Below are 20,934 nucleotides of genomic sequence, written 5' to 3'. Positions count from 1 at the left end.
AGTAATGCGGCCATAGGAAATCACTGTTTGAGTTGGGATAACATTAATTTAGGAGCATTGTGTTTGGTTTTAAAATCTAAAGAGACTGAAGTTGGGTATGATGCAATAAGGGCCTAAACTAAGCATTTTGGCAATGGAATCTAAATGTTACCAACTTTATTCAGTATGAAACTAGCTCACTTTTTTTGTTGTTGCTGAGATGGGGTCTTGCTCTGTGGTTCAGGATGGAGCAGCAGTTGTGCAGTCATAGTTCACTGCAGCCTTGAACTTGAACTCTTGGCCTCAAGGGCTCCTCCCTCTTCAGCCTCCCAAAGTGCTGGGATTACAGAATGAGCCACCACTCCTGCCTGTGAGGTTTTCTTAAAAGGAATTTACAATCTAGGTGCAATGAAAAGGCATAATAATGATGTGATCAACTTGGTCAGTAAGCCACTTCAACTTGAGCTTTAGGCCCAGAAGTTGCTCTAATGTGCTAAACTCCAAAGTTAGTTTGTGTGTATTAGGTGGACTTTCAATTCTAATGGCTTTATGCATTAACTGTGCTCCTGCACCACCTGCTGTAGTTTTCACCTTGAATGCGTATTAAATAAATAAAAGGGCTGAGTTACAAATAATAGTACAAAATAGGAAAGGAAGCTGCAAAGAAGCACATATTGGCAAATAGGTTGTTCATTCTCAATCTTAGCCAGCAGTCCATGTATATACTCAGTGAGTAAACTGCCATTTTAATATAAAAGTTAGATGGCCTGTTTAATTCAGAACTCACTTTGTCTTTACACCTGACAGGTTGATTTTTGTTGCTCAAAGATTGGTATACATGTAAAGTTTTCTGGGATAATAGTTTCATTGATTCAAGAAATACTGAGTACTTACTCTGTATGAGGCACATTTTTTGTGGACTCTAGGACTACACAAATAAATTTTAAATCTATTGCCTTCACAGAACTTAAAAGTCTAGTGCAGGAAAGACAGAATAAGCAAGTAAAATGTAAGAAAAATTGGAGAAAAGTAAAACTACAAAGGGAAAGTGCTTTTACAGCATATGAGTTAAAATGGTGTCCTTGCAAGTATTAGATTGGCAATCCTGAAACCTGGGTTTTAGTTTTCAGTTCTAGACCTACCATTAACCCATTATGTTTTCTTCAGTTAATATCTCTAGGCTGAGCATAGTGGCTCATGCCTGTAATTCCAGGACTTTGGGAGGCCAAGATGGGTGGATTGCTTGAGCCTAGAAGTTTGAGTCAGCCTGGGCAACATGATGAAATCCTGTCTCTGCAAAAATAAAAACAAACAACAAGACTCCAAAATTTAGCCAGGCATAGTGGCACATGCCTGTAGACTCAGCTTCTCAGGAGGCTGAAGTGGGAGGATCATTTGAGCCCTGGAGGTGGAGGCTGCAGTGAGCGCCTCTGCGCTCCAGCCTGGGTGACAAAGCAAGACCCTGTCTCCAAAAAATTAAAATAAAAATCTGTAGGTCTGTTTCTTCCTCTCTTTCTCTCCTGTTCCTCCTCGTCTCTTCTTTATTTTTATGTGAAGGAATTCACATTTCTGAAGCCCCTACATTATCTAAAAGGTGGTTAGATTAACTGCTTTAAAGAGAACCTGAGATTCTTATGTATCTAAAATTCTTATATATCTTTAGATTCTTATATATCTGAAATGTAACATAAAAGGTGCATAAAACAAATGCAGTTTAATAAGTAACCACAAAGTGAATATACGTATAAAAAAATAGAATATCATCAGCACCCCCAGAAGTTGTGTGTTCCCCTCAATCATAAGCTTCTTCCTTCATACGTAATTCCTCCATTACCATGTTAATGCAGTCTCCTTGGTTTTCTTATATTTTCACTACATATCTCTTAAAAATAATAGGTTCTTTTTTTCTTTTTTCTTTTCTTTTTTCTTCCAGACAGGGTCTCGCTCTGTCATCCAGGCTGGAGTGCAGTGGCAAGTGATTATCTCATTTAGCCTCCCAAGTAGCTGAGATTACAGGCACCTGCCACCACGCCCGCCTAAATTTTGTATTTTTAGTAGAGATGGGGTTTTGCCATGTTAGCCAGGCTCATCTTAAACTCCTGACTTCAAGTGATTCTCCTGCCTCGGCCTCCCAAAGTGCTGGGATTGCAGGTGTGAGACTCTGCTCCTGGCCAGTTTCATATTTTTCTAGTTTTATTTATTTTTTACTTTATTTAGACAGAGTCTCTGTTGCCCAGGCCAGTGTACACTGGTACAACCATAGCTCAATTTAAATATATCCAAAGTATTGTACAGTAGTTCAGCTATACCTTAATAAAGCTGTTTTTTTGTTTGTTTGTTTTTGTTTTTTTGGAAACGAAGTCTTGCTCTTTTGTCCAGGCTGGAGTGCAGTGGTGCAATTTCAGCTCACTGCAGCCTCCGCCTCCTGGGTTCAAGTGATTCTCCTGCTTCAGTGACCCAAGTACCTGGGATTTCTACAGGCGTGTGCCACCATGCCTGACTAATTGTTGTATTTTTAGTAGAGAAGGGGTTTCAGCATGTTGGCCAGGCTGGTCTCCAGCTCCTGACCTCAAGTGATCTACCCACCTTGGCCTCCCATAGTGCTGGAATTAAGGCGTGAGCCACTTTGCCCAGCCCCAATAAAGCTATTTAAAAAAATTTTTTTTTTTTCATTTTAGGTTTTGAGAAAGGGTCTCACTCTGTCGCCCAGGCTGGACTGCAGTGGTGTGATCAGAGGTCATTGCAGCCTCACCCTCCTAGGTTCAAGCGATCCTCCCATCTCATTCTCCTGAGTAGCTGGGACTACAGGCGCATGTCTCCATGCACAGCTAATTTTTATTTATTATTATTGGTAGAGATGAGGTCTTGTTATGTTGCCCAGGTTGGTCTCCAACACTTGGGCTCAAGCGATTTTCCTGCCTCTCCCTCCCAAAGTGTGATTACGGGCATGAGCCACCGTACAATGTACAACTATAGCTCAGCCATAGCCTTGATCTAGGCTCAAGCCATCCTCTTGCCTCAGCCTCCCAAGTAGCTGGGACTACAGGTATTGGCCAACATGACTGGCTTTTTTCTAGTTTTACTTTTTCAATTTTATATGGCTAGAATCATACTATATGGTTCCTTGTGTTACTGTGTCTTCAGTGTTATGTTTGAGTTTTGTATTATTGCTTTTTTTTTTAGATGGAGTCTTGCTCTGTCGCCAGGCTGGAGTGTGGTGGTGTGATCTTGGCTCACTGCAACCTCGGACTCCCTGGTTCAAGCGATTCTTCTGCCTCAGCCTCCTGAGTAGCTGGAATTCCAGGCATGCGCCACCACGCCCAGCTAATTTTTGTATTTTTAGTAGAGATGGGGTTTCACCATGTTGGCCAGGATGGTCTTCATCTCCTGACCTTGTGATCCATCGGCCTCAGCCTCCCAAAGTGCTGGGATTACAGGCATGAGCTACTGCGCCTGGCCTAACTATATAGTATTTCATTATACAGTTTAATCAGTCTTCTATTGACATTTTTCACTTGTAGTTTTTTGGCTTTTACAAACCACATTGCTGTTGTTAAAATAAAAACTTCAGACATATATATATATATATATATGTATGTATTTTTTGAGACAGAGTCTTGCTCTGTCACCCCGGCTGGAGTGCAGTGGCACGATCTCGGCTCACTACAACCTCCGCCTCCCGGTTCAAGTGATTCTCCTGCCTCAGCCTCCCGAGTAGCTGGGATTACAGGCACCTGCCACCACGCCTGGCTGATTTTTGTATTTTTAGTAGAGATGGGTTTTCACCATGTTGGCCAGGCTGGTCTCCAACTCCTGACCTCGGTGATCCACCCACCTCGGCCTCCCAAAGTGCTGGGATTACAGGTGTGAGCCACTGTGCCCGGCCCAGACACATTAAATTTAACAGACTTTAATTGAGCAAAGAATGATTCACAAACTGGACAGCCCCCTCCAAACTTGAGTAGGTTCAGAACAGTTGCAGAGCTGCCAAGTGGTCAGATAACATTTATGGACAGAAAAAGGAAAGTGATATACAGAAAACGAAAGTGAGGTACAGAAATAGGTGAATTGGTTACAGCTCAGTGTTTGCCTTATTTGATCACGGTTTGAACAGTCAGCCACCTGTGATTGGCCACAATTCTGTGTGATTGGTAGGAGAGTAGGTTACAGTCTTTTTACAATCTGGTTAGGTACAGCTCACTATGTATGGAGAATCCTTTAGGCTGAATTTATGCAAGGAAGCAGCTTTAGGCTAAACTTAACACTCCAATCATCCTTGTATACATACTCTAGCTGCTTTAGGGCACCACCAGAGGTGAAATTGTTGAATCATTGGGCATGTATGTCTTCTACTTAACTGAAAGCACCAAAGTGGTTGTACCAATTTACATTTCAATTAAAAAGTGAGTGAGGTTCTCATTTGCTATGTTGGACTTACAAAAAGTTCATTTGGCTGGACACAGTGGCTTACACCACTTTGGGAAGTCAAGGCAGGAGGATCACCTGAGGCCAAGAGTTGGAGACCAGCCTAGGCAACATAACAAGACCCCATCTCTACCAATAATAATAAATAAAAATTAGTTGCACATGGTGGCATTCATCTGTGGTCCCAGCTACTCAGGAGACTGAGGCAGGAGGATCACTTGAGCCAGGGAGGTTGAGGCTGTTGTAATCCCTGATCACACCACTGCAGTCCAGCCTGGGCGACAAAGTGAGAACCTTTCTCAAAAAATAAAATTTAAAAAAAATTTTAATAGCTGTATTGAGGTGTAATTGAATTACTGAACAATAATTTGGACATATTTAAATTATATGACATATAATAATCGATCTGATCTTTGTTCTGATTCTTGGCACAGAGCCTCAAAAACCCTTGGAATTTCCCAAGTGAGAGTGTCTTTGTTACGCTAATGAGGCAGCTCCTGGCAGTGCCACTAGATAGCTTCAGGATGGGGCTGGTCACTTAAATTAGAGGATTGAAACTTTCTCCCAGGAGGAGAGGGAGGCTGGAGATTGAGTTCAGTCTTGATTTTATCATTCATGCCTACGTCATAAAGCCCAGTGAATCCTGTGAACACTAAAGCTCAGGGGAGGTTAGTGGTTGGTGAACACAGTGATATGCTAGGAGGATTACATGTCCAGATTCCGTGAGAAGAGTATACAAAGCTCTGTGTCCCCATCCCATCCACACACCCCTCTTCACCCCCAAGACTTTGGCTGATGTGTCTCTTCAGTTTGACTGTTCTTGAGTTACATACTTTTCTTCCACCTTGTTATTTTCTGTTTCTTTCTTTTTCCTTCTAGCTCACAGCACCTGGTATTCCCCAGTGATCTACCATCCAAGATCGAGCAGGCTCAATCTTGTTTAGGCTTCCAAGTATTTCCTTTATAATAAAACTGTGACAGTAAACATAGTGCTTTCAGGCCAGGTGCAGTGGTTCACACCTGTAATGTGTGAACCAGCACTTTGGGAGGCCAAGGTGGGAAGATCACCTGAGGGCAGGAGTTTGAGACCAGCCTGGCCAACATGATGTAACCCCGTCTCTACTAAAAATAAAAAAAATTAGCCAGATGTGGTGGTATGCACCCAGCTATTAGGGCAGGCTGAGGCATGAGAATCACTTGAACCCAGGAGGTGGAGGTTGTAATGAGCCACGGTTGTGCCACTGCACTCCAGCCTGGGTGACAGCGAAACTGTTTCAAATAGATAAATAATAAATAATAAATATAGTGCTTTCATTGAGTTCTGTGAGTTATTCTAGCAAATTTTTAAACCTGAGGAGGCTATAGGAAACCTGAGATTTATAGCTGGTCTGTCAGAAATGGAAGTTGTCCCTGAGAATTGGGGCTGGCATCGGAAGTGGAGGCAGTCTTGGGAAGAACTTTGCCTGTGGGGTTCTGCGCTAAGGTGGGTAGTGTCAGAACTGAATTGAAATGTAGGACACCTATTTGGTGTCAGAGAATTGCTGTCGGGGAATAACAACCTGACAAGTTTTGACATACATACACAGCATTGAAACCATCACTTCAATTAAAGTGAACTTATCACCCTCATAAGTTTCCTCCTTTTGCTTTTTAGTCCTCTCTGCTCCCCATTTGCGCCTTGCTTCTGTCAGGTTCCTTTTATCGCGAATTAGAAGTCTTTTGTATGGGTATACCACAATGGATTTATCCATTTACCTTTCGAAGGACAGTTGGTTATTTTCAGTTTTGTGATATGCTGAATAAAGCTGTTAGGAACACTTACTTGTATTTGTGTGAAATGTTTTCAGTAAATTCTTAAGAATGGAATTTTTGGCTTAAATGTTAAATGCATCTTTAAATTTTATGAAGAACTGCCATACAGTTATCTGAAGTGGTTGTACCATTTTATATATCTACCTCCAGTGTATGTTTCTCTTGTTAAGTCTGTTCAGATCTTTTCCTCATTTTTATGTTGAGTTGGATGATTCACATACTACCTGATTTCAAAACTTTTTTATAAAGCTACAGTAATCAAAGCTATGTGGTATTGGTAAAAGGGCACAGAAAATAGGAACACAACAGAGTCCAGAAATAGGCCTACATGGTATAGCAGTTTTTTTCAACAAAGATGCCAAAACAATCCTGTAGAAAAAGAGAAAGAATAGTCTTTTTTAGAAATGAGGCTTGAACACCTCGACCCAAAAGCTTTCAGTACATACAGAAATTAACTCAGAATGAATATAGACATACATATAAAAACCTAAAACTATAAAACTTTTCCAAGAACACATCGGAAGGCCAGGCGCGGTGGCTCACGCCTATAATCCCAGCGCTTTGGGAGGCCAAGGCGGGCAGATCACTTGAGGCCAGGAGTTTGAGACCAGCCTGGCCAACATGGCGAAACCCCATCTCTACTGGAAGTAGCTGGGTGTGGTGGTGCACGCCTGTAATCCCAGCTACTTGGGAGGCTGAGGCAGGAGGTTGCATTGAGCCGAGATTGTGCCACTGCACTCCAGCCTAGGCAACAGAGTGAGACTCCGTCCCAATCAGTCAATCAATCAATCAATCAATCAATACCACAGCGGAGAAAATCTTTACAACTTTTGGTTAGGTAATGATTTCTTAGGTAGGACACACAAAGCACAAACCATAAAAGAAAATAATTGATAAAGTTAGATTACGTTAAATCCTTCATCAATTAAATTTTTCTATGCTGTTAAAGACAAGCCTCAGACTGGGAGAAAATATTTGCAATATACGTATCTGATAAAGGATTGGTACCCAGAATATATGACAGCTGAAAACACATAAGGAAAAAAGAAAAGAGATTTGGAGAGGCACGTCACCAAGAAAACGTAGAGTAGGTGGCAAATACGTGAAAAGATGCTTAATTTTGAGTTAATTTGTCTCAAAAAAATATTTATAGAGTGCTGGAATGTGGTAAATATTCAGTAAATGTTAATCATTATTAATAGTATTGGTGTTAGTGTTTCTTTTTTATCAATATTATAAAAACCTAGCTGTGGGCAAAAAACTTAGTTTGATTTTTTCCTGCTCATTTCTTAAAAAAAAAAAGAAAAAGAAAAAGAAATACTAAGACCACAATAGATAAATAGCCAGAGGGTATTAAAACACAATCCACAGGAAAAAATTCACACAGACTTACCAAGAAATTGTTTAATTCTCATAAGTGTTTGATAAATTAGATGAGGTAAGAAGAGATTAGTCTACAAAGAGCCAATAGCATTTAAAAAGGCCTGAATGGCACAGGGGATTCTGACATGTTTAAGGATCTGAGAGAAAATCAGAGTCATGTTTCAAACACCAGTCAAGCTTTAGTTATGTAATTTTAAGCAGACAGGGAACTTGATATTTAAAAAGTGATTTGGAATTGCTGGAAGAGCACCCTTAATTCAGGCTTACAGGACTAGACTCCCAGAACACTTCTGGCCCACAAGGAGAGCTGAATCCTGTGCTCTAATCAGAAAGGTGGGAAAATCAGGAAGCCACCCTGGAGCTCTTAAGTAGGGACACACGTTTAGCCGTAATCCAGTGATTAGGAAGTCACCATTGCTATAATTTGGTACAGAGCCTCACACAGTTTAATAGATTAGTACCAGCACAAAATGGATGCTTCTTCCCTCTATCTTCACAATACTAACAGCCAGTTAGTAGAAAGCTGCTGTGTATGTGCATGCCCGCACACACATACACACAACACCTCACTCCATACTTGCCAGCTGACAACAGCAGAAACTACACCACCACCTCTTCTGAACTTTCACCTTCCAAATCTTGAATAAGTGCCTCTGGTGGGCTATACGAGAATTACGACTTCAACTCCATTGCAAGGGAATCTAGGAAATGTAGTTTTTATCTTTCCTGCCTCAGTACAGCACATTAAAAATGTGCACAGTAACGACATATTTAAAAAAGGGAAGAATGAATGGAATTTCATTTCTGTTCCTGTGTGGTAAAGCAAAATCTAGTGGCTTAAAATGAATAATTGTTTCTTTCAATTCTGTGAATAGACTTTGTGGTCCTTCTTTTCCATGTGGTGCCTTCTGGGGTCACTGGTTTTTTTTTTAAACAGTTTATTTTAATTTAATAACAATCTGGGAAGTCTGCATCAGCGGTTCTAGCGCAATATCAAGTGCAATTGGGAATTCAGAAATTTCAGTGGAACTGTTAGTTTAGTGAATCTCGTAGGTAAAATATATGCATGCTTTAACTTTTATTTTATTTTTCTAGAGGTAGCATTTTGTTCTGTCACCAGGCTGGAGTGCATTGGCATGATCATAGCTCACTGCAGCCTAGAACTTCTGGGCTCAAGCAGTCATCTTGTCTCAGCCTCCCAAGTAGCTGAGATTGTAAGTGCAAGCCACCATTCTTGACAATACATACATACTTTTGATAGCACACATGAACAGACCTCTCTAAAATTGCCCTCAATGAGTTCATTCTCAGCAAACTGATCTGGGTCATTCAACATGGTTTTGGTTTTGGTTTTGGTTTTGAGACGGAGTTTTGCTTTTGTCACCCAGGCTGGAGTGCAATGGCACGATCTTGGCTTACTGCAATCTCTGCCTCCTGGATTCAAGCGATACTCCTGCCCCATCCTCCCGAGTAGCTGGGAGTACAGGCACCTGCCGCCATGCTTGGCTAATTTTTGTATTTTTGATTGAGGCAGGGTTTCACCATGTTGGTCAGGATGGTCTCGAACTCCTGACCTCATGTGATCCACGCTCCTCAGCCTCCCAAAGTGCTGGGATTATAAGCATGAGCCACTGTGCTTGGCTTCAGCATGGCCTTTTGATTGTTCCTCATGTTAGTGCATGTTCTCTCTTTTTTTTTGAAATGGAGTCTTGCTCCTGTAGCCCAGGGTGGAGTGCAGTGGCGTGATCTCAGCTCACCGCAACCTCTGCCTCCTAGGTTCAAGCGATTCTCCTGCCCCGCCTCCTGAGTAGCTGGGATTATAGGCGCGCACCACCAGGCCCAGCTAATTTTTGTATTTTTAGTAGAGACAGGGTTTCACCATGTTGGTCAGGCTGGTCTCGAACTCCTGACCTCATGATCTGCCTGCCTCAGCCTCCCAAAGTGCTGTGACCCACCGCGCTTAGCGCTGCATGTTCTCTTTTTGCAATAAATTCATGACCATCGGAAGATACCAGTTTGACATACATGGCATCAGGACCTTCACAGCCACCACAGGTTTTCTCCCCTTCGTTGTGTGTATTTATGAAGCTCTACTTTGCTTCTACAGGGTCACTCTTATGGCTAAGTTTAGATGGCAGCTCAATTAGGGCACCTTAGTTCTCTTCCACGTAGTCTATGTGGTATACACAGCCTCTGTTTTTTGAATAGTCTGGGATTCCTAATAGCATGGTGGGTACATTCCCATAGGGGCATTGCAATCTCAACGTACAAATGCTTATCAGGCCTGTTCTTGCATCAGGCTTGCTAATGTCTCTTTGGTCAAAATAAGTCACATGGACTGGGCATGGAGGCTCATGCCTGTAATCCCAGCATTTGGGGAGGCTGATGCAGGTTGATCATCTGAGGTCAGGAGTTGAAGACCAACCCAGCCAACGTGGTGAAATCCTGTCTCTACTAAAAATACAAAAATTAGCCAGACTTGGTGGCGAGTGCCTATAGTTCCCAGCTACTTGGGAGGCTGAGGCAGAAGAATCCCTTGAACCTGGGAGGCAGAGATTGCAGTGAGCCAAGATCATGCCACTGCAGTTTAGCCTGGGCGACAGAGCAAGACTCTGTCTTAAAAAAAATAAAATAAAATAAAAAGTCACCTGACCAAATCCAGAGTCATTGTGGAAGAAGACTATATAAGGTATACATATGAGAAGGCATTGTATCATAGCCTCCAAGATAGCTCTGAATGATCCTTATTTCCTTGTATTTACTCTCTTGTATAGTCCCCTGCAACACTGAACGGGGCTGACCTGAGTAACGGAACGGGCTGTGGTAGAAGTGACAATGTATGCTTTTCAAGGTTAGGTCGTAAAAGACTGCCACTTCAGATTTGCTCTCTTGGATCTTGCACCAGGGGAAAACCAACTGCCTTTTCACTCGAGCTGTCTAGAAAGGCCCATGTAGTGTGGAACTGAGGCCTTTCAACAACAGCAAGTGTCAACTTAGAACCGTAAGAATGAGTTACCCTCAAAACACACCCTCCACGCCCAGTCAAGCCTTCAGATAACTGCAGCCTTGACCAGGTACAGCCTCTTGAGAGATTCCAGGCCCACACGACTTAGCTAAGCCACTTTCCAATTCTTCAACCACATATGATAAATACATGTTATTGTTTTAAGGCACTGAGTTTTGGGGTATTTTGTTACATAGCAATAATTTAAAAATTTTTTTTTAGCCTGGGCAACATATGGCAAAATCCCATCCTACAAAAAAAAAAAAAGTACAAAACCTAGCCAGGTGTGGTGGCGTGTGCTGTAGTATCAGCTGCTCAGGGGGCTGAGGTGGAAGGAACTCTTGAGCCTGGGAGGTGGAGGTTGCAGTGAGCTGAGATTGCGCCACTGTACTCCAGCCTAGGTGACAGAGCCAGACCCTTGTCTTGAACTGCTGGGCTCAAGCGATCCTCCTGACTTGGCCTCCCAAAGTGCTGGGATTACAGGTGTGAGCCACCACGTCCAGCCCTTCTCTATCTTTTGTTTCACAAACCCTGATTCTAGTTTCTTTGGATTTATCTAATTTCTCAAGATGGAAATATAGATTATTGCATTCTTTCTTTTGTAAAATACACATTTAAGATTATAAATTTCCTTTAAGTACAGTGGTAAGTGCATCCTATGAGTTTTGGTAGTTCATATTTACATTATAATTCAGTTCAAAATATTTTCTCATTTCCATTATGATTCCTTCTTTTATCAGTTATACTTCCCTAAATATTTAGGGAAGAAATAAAACCAGTCTTACTATCACACTTTTGATATACTATGTTAGAAAAAAAGAGGGATCACTGCTTATTTTGTTTCAAGCCAGTATAATTTAGTACTAAAACCTGATACAGTTGTCTTAAGAAGTTATAAGCCAGTTTCTTTCATATAATTACAAAGAAATAGAAATAATGTAATAGCAAATAAAATATAATACCTTAAAATGTTATGACCAAGTTGTCTTTATTTTAGCAATGCAAACTTGGACTAAAATAGTAAAATTAGAATGCAAACTTGAATTAAAATTAGAAAATCAGCCATTGGGATTTACTGTATTAACAGAATTAGGGAAAAAGTATGATTATCTCAATAGGTGTCAAAAAAATACGCAATAGCCCAGGCATGGTGGCTTATGCCTGTAATCCCAACACTTTGGGAGGCTGAGGCAGGCAGGTCGCTTGAGCCCAGGAGTTCGAGACCAGCCTGGGCAACATGGCAAAACCCTGTCTCAAAAAAAAAAAAAAAAAAAAACAAAACTTTTTTTTTTGTTTTTTTTTTGAGATGGAGTCTCACTCTGTTGCCCAGGCTGGAGTGCAAGTGGCACAGTCTCGGCTCACTGCAACTTCTGCCTCCCGGGTTCAAGAGATTCTCCTGCCTCAGCCTCCTGAGTAGCTGGGATTACAGTTGTGTGCTACCATGCCCGGCTAATTTTTTGTATTTTTAGTAGAGACGGGGTTTCACTGTGTTGGCCAGGATGGTCTCGATCTCCTGACCTCGTGATCTGCCCGCCTCGGCCTCCCAAAGTGCTGGGATTACAGGCATGAGCCACCTCGCCTGGTCCCCCCAATTTTTTTTTTTTTTTTTGATTAGCCAGGTATAGTGACACATGCTTGTAGATCCACCTACTTGGGAGGCTGAGGTTGGAGGACCGCTTGAGTCTGGGAGGCATAGGTTGCAATGAGCTGAGATCACTTCAGTGCACTCCAGCCTAGGCAACAAAGCAAGTCCCTTTCTCAGAAAATAATAATAATAATAAAATTTTACACTCACGATAAAAAATCTTGGCAGAATAAAAATATAGCTTGAATATTTGACTGTGGCGACAGATTGTATTAGGGTTCTCTTAGAGGGACAGAACTAACAGGAATATACACACACACACACACACACACACACGCCCCTAATAGGATATGTATAGGAGATATATGTATGTAGGATATTAATGGGATATATATATATGAGTTTATTAAGTATTAACTCACAAGGCCCCACAATAGGCTGTCTGCAAGCTGAGAAGCAAGGAGAGCCAGTCCGAGTCCCCAAACTGAAGAACTTGGAGTCTGATGTTTGAGGGCAGGAAGCATCCAGCACAGGAGAAAGATGTAGACTGGGAGGCTAGTCCCGCCGTCCCTTTTCACGTTTTTCTGCCTACTTTATATTCGATGGAAGCTGATTAGATTGTGCCCACCAGCTTAACGGTGGACCTGCCTTCCCCAGCCCACTGACTCAAATGTAATCTCTTGGCAACACACACACAGGCACACCCAGGATTAGTTCTTTGTATCCTTCAATCCAATCAAGTTGACACTCAGTATTAACCATCACACAGATTAAGTAAACTGTGATTTATAATTAGAGAATCATTTTTAAGATCTGAGGAAATTATTGTGATTTGATACATAAAGAATTATAGTTATTTGCATAATTACAGAGAAAACAGGCCAGCATAAAGTACACAAAAATGTGAATGGTAGTTTCTGGAGTTGATAAATTACGGATTTTTCTTTTATTTTTTTTCATGATTCTTTGCATTTTATAATGATTCCAAAGTGTGCATTGGTTAATTTTATAACCATAAATAACAGCAGGTTAATTATACTTAAATGTTTTAATTAGAAATACAACTGCATTAATATAATTTTAAAATGCCTTTTTTTTTTTTTTAAGACAGTGTCTCACTCTGTTGCCTAGTCTGGATTGCAGTGGTGTGATCTTGGCGCACTGCAGCCTCCGCCTCCTGGGCTCAAGGGACCCTCCTATCTCATCCTCCTATGCAGCTGGGACTACAGACACACGCTACCACACCCAGCTAGTTTTTGTATTTTTTGTAGAGACAGGGTCTTGCCATGTTGTCCAGCGTGGAAAATGACTTTTTATTATGAAGTGTAAAACTCATTAAAGCATGAAATGAAATAGCAATTTTAAGGAGCCTAAAGAAGGCGCCTTTAATAATAAAATATAAAAGAAGCATAGTTAATGATGTTGCCAAATATCAAATGAATTTTATTGTCCATATGGGGCCAGGAACTATCTGGGCTAGATTTAAAATGAATAATAAGAGGCTTAAGTTCCTCATAAATGAGGTGCTAGTGCAGATAATATGCCTGAGAAGGTGATACTTGTTTATGGGTTTTTTAGACTAGCCGTTTCATGCTTGTGATCTTTTCTGAAATTCTTAAATGAAGATTTATAAAAAGTTGACTGTGAACTGTCTGGTGGCCACCGATTGCTAATGGAGATGACTTTTTTTTTTTTAAATCACATCCTCCACTGATTTCTAAATTCCAGGAGTTAATTATTTTGTGTTTTTGTACATTTTTACAGATGGTAGTGAAAACCTTTATGGATATGGATCAGGACTCAGAAGATGAAAAACAGCAGTATCTCCCACTAGCCTTGCATCTTGCATCTGAATTCTTCCTCAGGAACCCCAATAAAGATGTGCGTCTCCTTGTAGCATGTTGTTTGGCTGATATCTTTCGTATCTATGCCCCAGAAGCTCCATATACTTCCCATGATAAACTTAAGGTAAATACGGCCTTTTTCATTTTATTGTATTTTTCATTCACCACTGTTCAGAAGGTATACTTTTATATTTTACCTTTATGAACATAGGTTTCATATTAGTCTCTTCATCTTAAGAATATATTGTAAGTTGCAAAATTATTCATTCAGTTAGTATTTCCACAAATGACTGGGTTGGTTGGTTGTTTGATTTGAAGCATAGAAAGGTATAGTTCAAAACTAGTCCCTGTATGCTCAAATCCAATTTTCTGGCTAATTCATCACAAAAGCCCAGATAGCTATGTTCCAGGGATAAATAGCAGATTAATGATACTTTTTAAAATAATAGCATACCAGAATTTACATATTCATATGACTATTTTCCCCTATAAGTTATTCAGCATGCAAAACTATATGCTCATCTTGGTTGTTCTGCCTTTGTTCAAGTGTTTGTGGAACTCTTAACATTGATCTCTTGGGGAGATTTTGTATTTTGAATAATTTCATTCTTGGCAAATTTTAATCCTGTAGACTGCTTTCTTTAAAAATAGTCCTAAAATCATTTTGTATTATATTGATACTACTGTGAGTTAAAATTTCTAAAGAAAGCTTATTAAGAAATGAAAGACTATCATCATGAATCATAGAACCATTGGACTAGTCTGTTGCCTTTTTTCACACACAACTTCGTAATCATACATCAACTTCAAAACATTGGCTAAAAATTACTATTTACTTGTAGGTAATAGTAATGGAAAATACTCATATCCAACTCCTTAAAATGAAGATAGTTTTTGCCCTGATGCAAGGTGGAGATAGTGAGTAAAGTGAAAGCATGATAGTAGAAGAAATTATAATGAGATATAGAGCCTGTGGTCCTCTCTGAAAGAGAAAGCCTAAAGATTTATAGTTTATTTTTGCTTCTAAAGAGTATAATTTTATTTGATTGGATCTTTTGAATCATTTTGAATAATGGATTAGGCCAATCCCAAGACATTCATCTAAAGGAGAATTTTCTTTTATTGTAGTTTGTACACAAATAATAAAGTTACATACTATTAGTGTGTTGTGAAAGAAAAGTATTTGTGTCTAAATTAATGTGTTTTATTTTTTTTAACAGGACATATTTTTGTTTATTACCAGACAATTAAAAGGTTTGGAGGATACAAAGAGTCCACAGTTTAATAGATACTTTTATTTATTAGAGGTAAAAAAAAAAAACTTTAATAACTATTAACATTATTTCACATGATAGCAAATTCTTCATGTTAACTTTGTAATGTAAAATGAGTCTTTATTTTATTCAAAGCCTATAATAAAATGTCTTTTACATTTCATAAGGAAAATATTATTTTATTTTTCTTCCTATCCTGAAGAGATAAAGTATATTCTGATGGAAAAACTGTAGATTATTTGAAACTATATCTTTTGTTTGTATCTATTTCTTTTTTTTTTTTTTTTTTTTGAGACGTAGTTTCACTCTTGTTGCCAAGACTGGAGTGCAATGGCGCGATCTCAGCTCACCGCAACCTCCGCCTCCCAGGTTCAAGCAATTCTTCTGCCTCAGCCTCCCGAGTAGCTGAGATTACAGGCATACACCACCACGCGCGGCTAATTTTGTATTTTTAGTAGAGACGGGGTTTCTCCATGTTGAGGCTGGTCTCAAACTCCTGACCTCAGGTGATCCGCCCACCTTGGCCTCCCAAAGTGCTGGGATTACAGGCGTGAGCCACCGGGCCTGGCCTCTATCTTTTTATTTTTATTATTTTCTATTCTAAAAATAGATTTTTACTGCTTCTTAAATTTTGTATGTAAATATATCTACCAACTTAAAAATATTGAGTATTTTTCAGTTTGAGAAAATTGATGCCATCAGGTATATATCTTTTTCAAGGTCAGAATATGTGATTAACACTTAAAATTTTATATGTTGAGTCTTTATAGACTTTAATATGTTTCTAACTCTAAAAATTAATTTTTACTGAGTTTTTTATTATATAACTATTCTGTATATATGTATAATTCAATAATTATTTTTATTTATTTAAGAATTTAGCTTGGGTTAAATCATATAACATCTGCTTTGAATTGGAAGATTGCAATGAAATTTTTATTCAGCTTTTTAGAACTCTCTTCTCAGTGATCAAGTAAGTTATTTATAAGCATTTCTGTTTGTCTCTTTTTCTTGATTATGTATTCAGATGTTGTATACTCTACATGTACACTAAGATATTTCAGAATTATAAGGAATTGTTTTCATTAGAAAACTTAACATAAAGGGGAAAGTAAAAATTCTGTTGTCCGAACACTGCCTTTGACCTTATACTACGAATTTTAAATTATGGTATCAATTTACTGGTTGGCTCTTCAGTCGCCCAGGCTGTCCTGGAGGCCATGGACCAGTAGAGAAGTATAAAGTGGTGCTCTTGTTTTGAAGGGACTTACTATCTAATAGAGGCAACCACATATGGTTGTAAAGCAAATCGTCTGAAACCTTACGTTAATACAATGAAGTATTAAATTATGAGGTAGAAATTATGCATATTGTATGTACCATTAGTTCTGGGAGACGTAATAGCTCAGTCTTTAAGCTCACTAACTTTGACAACTTCTTATTCTAGACCTAGAAAAAAATCTTAAACATTGCCTAAATTGGCCTTCTCTTTATAGAAATAGGGAAACTAATCCAGAGTCAGGAAGTGTAGTGGCTTGCCCAAGGACCAGTTGCTGGACAGGAGGCTCAAATTCTGATTTTAGCCCATGTTTTTTGGTTTGTGGGTTTTTTGTTTCGTTTTGGTTTGGTTTTTTTTGTGTGTGGGTTTTGTTGTTATTGTTTTATTCTGTGTGGGTTGTTTTGTTTTGTTTTTTTGAGACAGTGTCTTGCTCTGTCACCCATACTGGAGTGCAGTGGTGCCATCTTGGCTCACTGCAACTTCCACCTCCCGGGTTCAAGCAGTCCTCCTGTCTCAGCCTCCTGAGTAGCTGGGACTACAGGTGTGTGCCACCACGCCCGGCTAATTTTTGTATTTTTAGTAGAGATAGAGTTTTGCCATGTTGGCCAGGCTGGTCTAAAGCTTTTGACCTCAAGTGATCCACCCACCTCGGCCTCCCAAAGTGCTGGGTTTACAGGTGTGAGCTACCACACCCAGCCTGGTTTGTTTTTTGTATAGTAAATCAAGCACTGTTATGAGATGTGTTCTAGAGCATTACATTATATGCAAACATACCTCACGTAAGTTTTCTAGTAGTCACATTAATAGAAAAGTAAAAACAAGTGAAATTCATATTGATAATATATGTTATTTATTCCACTGTATCCAAAAGTATTTTCATTCCAACATGTGGCCCTCCTCATGTTTCACATGTTCACCAGCCATATGTGGCAAATGGCTTGCATATTGAACAGCACATTTCCAGAGTTTTAATGAATGCTATATCATATTTTCTTTTTCCTTAGATGGAATGGTAGGATTAGACATTATCCTGAAACAAACAGGAAAGGATCACTCCAGTTTGGCATAGGATAGAAGCTTGTAGAAAGATAGCATGAGAAGAAACTTCTGTGGCATTTGACTAGCAGTAAGCCCTTAAAGTAAATGATAGAACATATAAACCTTTGTGTTTGTTAGCTTTTGCTGCATTACAAAGTAACCTAAAACTTGATAGTTTAAGACAGCCACCATTTTATTTAGCTCATGATTCTGCTTGGCAGTTGATTTTATTTGGGTTGGATTTTGCACCTGTGTTTGTAGTCAGTTGGCAGGATATCTGGTCAATATCTGGCCGTTGGCTGAGGTGGGCTGAAGTGATAGAACTGGGTCACATGTCTCACCCATTCAGGAGGCCAGCCCAGGCCTGTTCATATGCTGACTGGGTTCAAAAGTAGCAAGAAAGGGCAGGCCTCACTGTGGAAGCACTTGAAAGTGATTCTTGGCCTTATATTTTATGCTTTATTGATTTTTCATTTGTCTGTTTGAAATTCTTTAGGAGGTACTAGGATGACATTTTCAGAAAAGCCTTCTAGTTATTGAAAGCATTTTAGATGAAACTTTTGATTTTCAGTATTGGTGAGTTAAAACTTCTAGTGGCAAGGATACAGCAATAATTGCTTATGTTGGCTTATGCATTTGGGGGTGTTTAAATAGGTTTTTATCTTAGTTTGAGGAGTTTATTAAGACTTAAGGTGTGGGAGTTGAAAAAAATGTCTGCCTTTATTATTGTATACTTTTTTGTTTGTTTCCTTAAAATTTTATCACCTTTAAAAATCTGGGGCATGTAAGCAGAAGTGTTCTTTCCTTGAAGTGGACGTGTGTGTGTGTGTGTGTGTGTTGTGTGTGTGTGTGTGTGTTTTGAGACAGGGTCTTGGTCTGTCCCCCAGGCTGGAGTGCAGTGGCACGATCATGGCTTGCTGATGCCTCGACCTCCTGGGCTCCAGTGATCCTCCCATGTCAGCCTTCTGAGTAGCTGGGGCTACTCAGCTGGCTAATTTTTAATTTTTTTGTAGAGACAGGGTTTCGCCATGTTGCCCAGGCTAAAATTGACATTTTTAAAGGCAGAATTTAATTTACTTTTGGAATCCTAGTTGTGTAAAGACTTAATTTATTTTAAAAGGTCTTTTTTTCCTTTTCCTTTTTTTTTTTTTAATTGATACAAAGTCTCACTCTGTTGCCCAGGCCGGAGTGCAGTGGCATGTCATCTCTGCTCACTGCAAACTCCGCCTCCCAGTTTCAAGTGATTCTTCCGCCTTAGCCTCCCCAGAAACTGGAATTCCAGGTGCCCGCCACCACGCCTCACTAATTTTTGTATTTTTGTAAAGACGGGGTTTCACCATGTTGGCCAGGCTGGTCTTGAACTCTTGATGTCAGGTGATCCACCTGCCTCAGCCTCCCAAAGTGCTGGGATTACAGGTCCGAGCCACTGTGCCCGGCCTTTTTCTTTTCTTTTTAAAAAAAAGTGAATGGAAGAAAATGTAGTTTATTAGAAATTAGGTTTGTCTTTGTTTTTATAAAATACAACAGTACCTTACAACTGTTGTAATAGTCAACAAAAGGAGAAAGAAAATAGAGCAGCCAAAATTTCTCTGCCATTATTGGCACTGTCCCTCAAGTGAAAATCCTTTACATGTGAGATTGTTGTTTTAAACTAGGACGTTTAATTTCCTATTAGAAGCTTGAATTCTCTTCTTTTCCTCCTCCTACTACTTATTCTTTTTTTTTTTTTTTTTATAGCAATAGCCACAATAAGAAGGTACAAATGCACATGCTAGATTTGATGAGTTCTATCATCATGGAAGGTGATGGAGTTACTCAAGAATTATTGGACTCCATTCTTATTAACCTCATTCCTGCACATAAGGTCTGTAAAGTATAAAGATATTCAAGGTTAATGTTTAACAGTCACGCCACACATAAGAATGAACAGTTGTTTTATGGCCATTTGCAATCCCATGTAATTGTTCCCATGACCGTTCTCCACCTCAAATAAAATAACATGCATTAGTCTTGTGGCTATTATTTTTACAAAATATATTGATTAACATATCATGTAAGAGTTTCATTCATTTAAGTGCTGTTTTCTGGAAACTGAAAATGTTTTGTATTCACACAAATAATCTGAGAATTGTAAGGGGTTAGGGGTGTTGCCTTTTGGTTAATTTTGTTTGGAAAAGAAATGTATTTCCTCCTTTTTAACATAGATGTGAAACATGGGAGTTTGGATTTCTTTCCAGAATCCGTGTCGTACCTTTTTCTTAGGTACTCTCAGAAAAAGATTTGGGCAGAAGCTATATGGTTAATGTTAAGAAGAAAAGGATGATTCAAAGGTGTATCATTCTTCCCTGTTTCCTTTTTCTATTTATCTCCACCAGATCCTCCTAAGAATCTGAAGGACTTGGCTGCCCTCAAGCTCCACCACTGGGCTCTACTCAGGCCTACCCCAGTGTTGATATTTGCTCTCCTGCTCTTTTCTTCTAGTGGTTCAGTATCCTGTTATCAGACATTAGAGGAAAAATCTGTCCAATTATACTCATTCACAGAAAGATATAATTAATTTTAAATTCTTCTCGAGTTTAAATATTATTTACATTTTATTAATTCAAATGTAGTTTACAAAATTCTGTAGTTTATAAAAATTCTGAGACTATGGCAAAGGAGAGTATATTTTGGCAGATTAAGACAGTATATTTGGTTTTTATATACTAGGTAAGTAGGTTGGTGGTATTTTTTTGGGACAGGGTCTCACTCTGTCACCTAGGCTGGAGTGCGGCGGCACTATCTTGGCTCATTGCCGCCTCTGTCTCCTGGGCTCAAGTGATCCTCCTACCTCAGCCTCCCAAGTAGCTGGCAATACAGGCATGTGCCACCATACCTGGCTTTTTTTTTTTTTTTTAAGTTTTCTTTGTAGAAACGGGGTTTCGCTATGTTGCCCAGGCTTATCTCAAACTCCTGGGCTCAAGCGATCTGCCCGTTTTAGCCTCCCGAAGTGCTGAGATTACAGGCATGAGCAACCACATCTGGCTTGAGAGCATTTTTATTAGTAGTAGGAAATAGACTTCTTTTAAGAAATAGAAATGTTAACTTAATTTTAAGCAAATCTTATCCTTTGCCAATGAAATAAAAGTATAGAGCAGGGGTCAAGAAGCTATGGCTTGTTGATCAGATTTGGACTATTGCTTATTTATGTAAGTAAGATTTTATTGGAACACAGCCATGTTCATTCGTTTTCGTTTTGTTTATATCTGCTTTCATGCTACAACAGCAGAGTTGTGTAGTTGTTGCAGTGATTTGTATGATCCACAAAACCT

At 39.5% G+C, this 20,934-nt stretch overlaps 1 protein-coding gene across 6 annotated transcripts in view; it reads left to right on the top strand.

Moving 5' to 3' along the window:
• The window catches only part of PDS5A (PDS5 cohesin associated factor A), a 153,318-nt gene that overhangs the window by 35,959 nt on the left and 96,425 nt on the right, over nucleotides 1-20,934 (top strand). For all 6 annotated transcript variants that reach the window (XM_526554.8, XM_063808735.1, XM_016951458.4 and 3 more), the window contains 4 exons: nucleotides 13,953-14,156; nucleotides 15,253-15,339; nucleotides 16,182-16,279; nucleotides 19,361-19,487. In XM_526554.8, coding sequence (XP_526554.4) covers nucleotides 13,953-14,156; nucleotides 15,253-15,339; nucleotides 16,182-16,279; nucleotides 19,361-19,487 — 516 coding nt within the window. The remainder of the gene's footprint in view (nucleotides 1-13,952; nucleotides 14,157-15,252; nucleotides 15,340-16,181; nucleotides 16,280-19,360; nucleotides 19,488-20,934) is intronic.

This window comes from Pan troglodytes, chromosome 3 (genome assembly GCF_028858775.2).
Source record: "Pan troglodytes isolate AG18354 chromosome 3, NHGRI_mPanTro3-v2.0_pri, whole genome shotgun sequence".
NCBI lineage: Eukaryota > Metazoa > Chordata > Mammalia > Primates > Hominidae > Pan > Pan troglodytes.
Note: the sequence above shows the minus strand (reverse complement) of the source record. Positions and strands in the feature narration are given on the sequence as shown.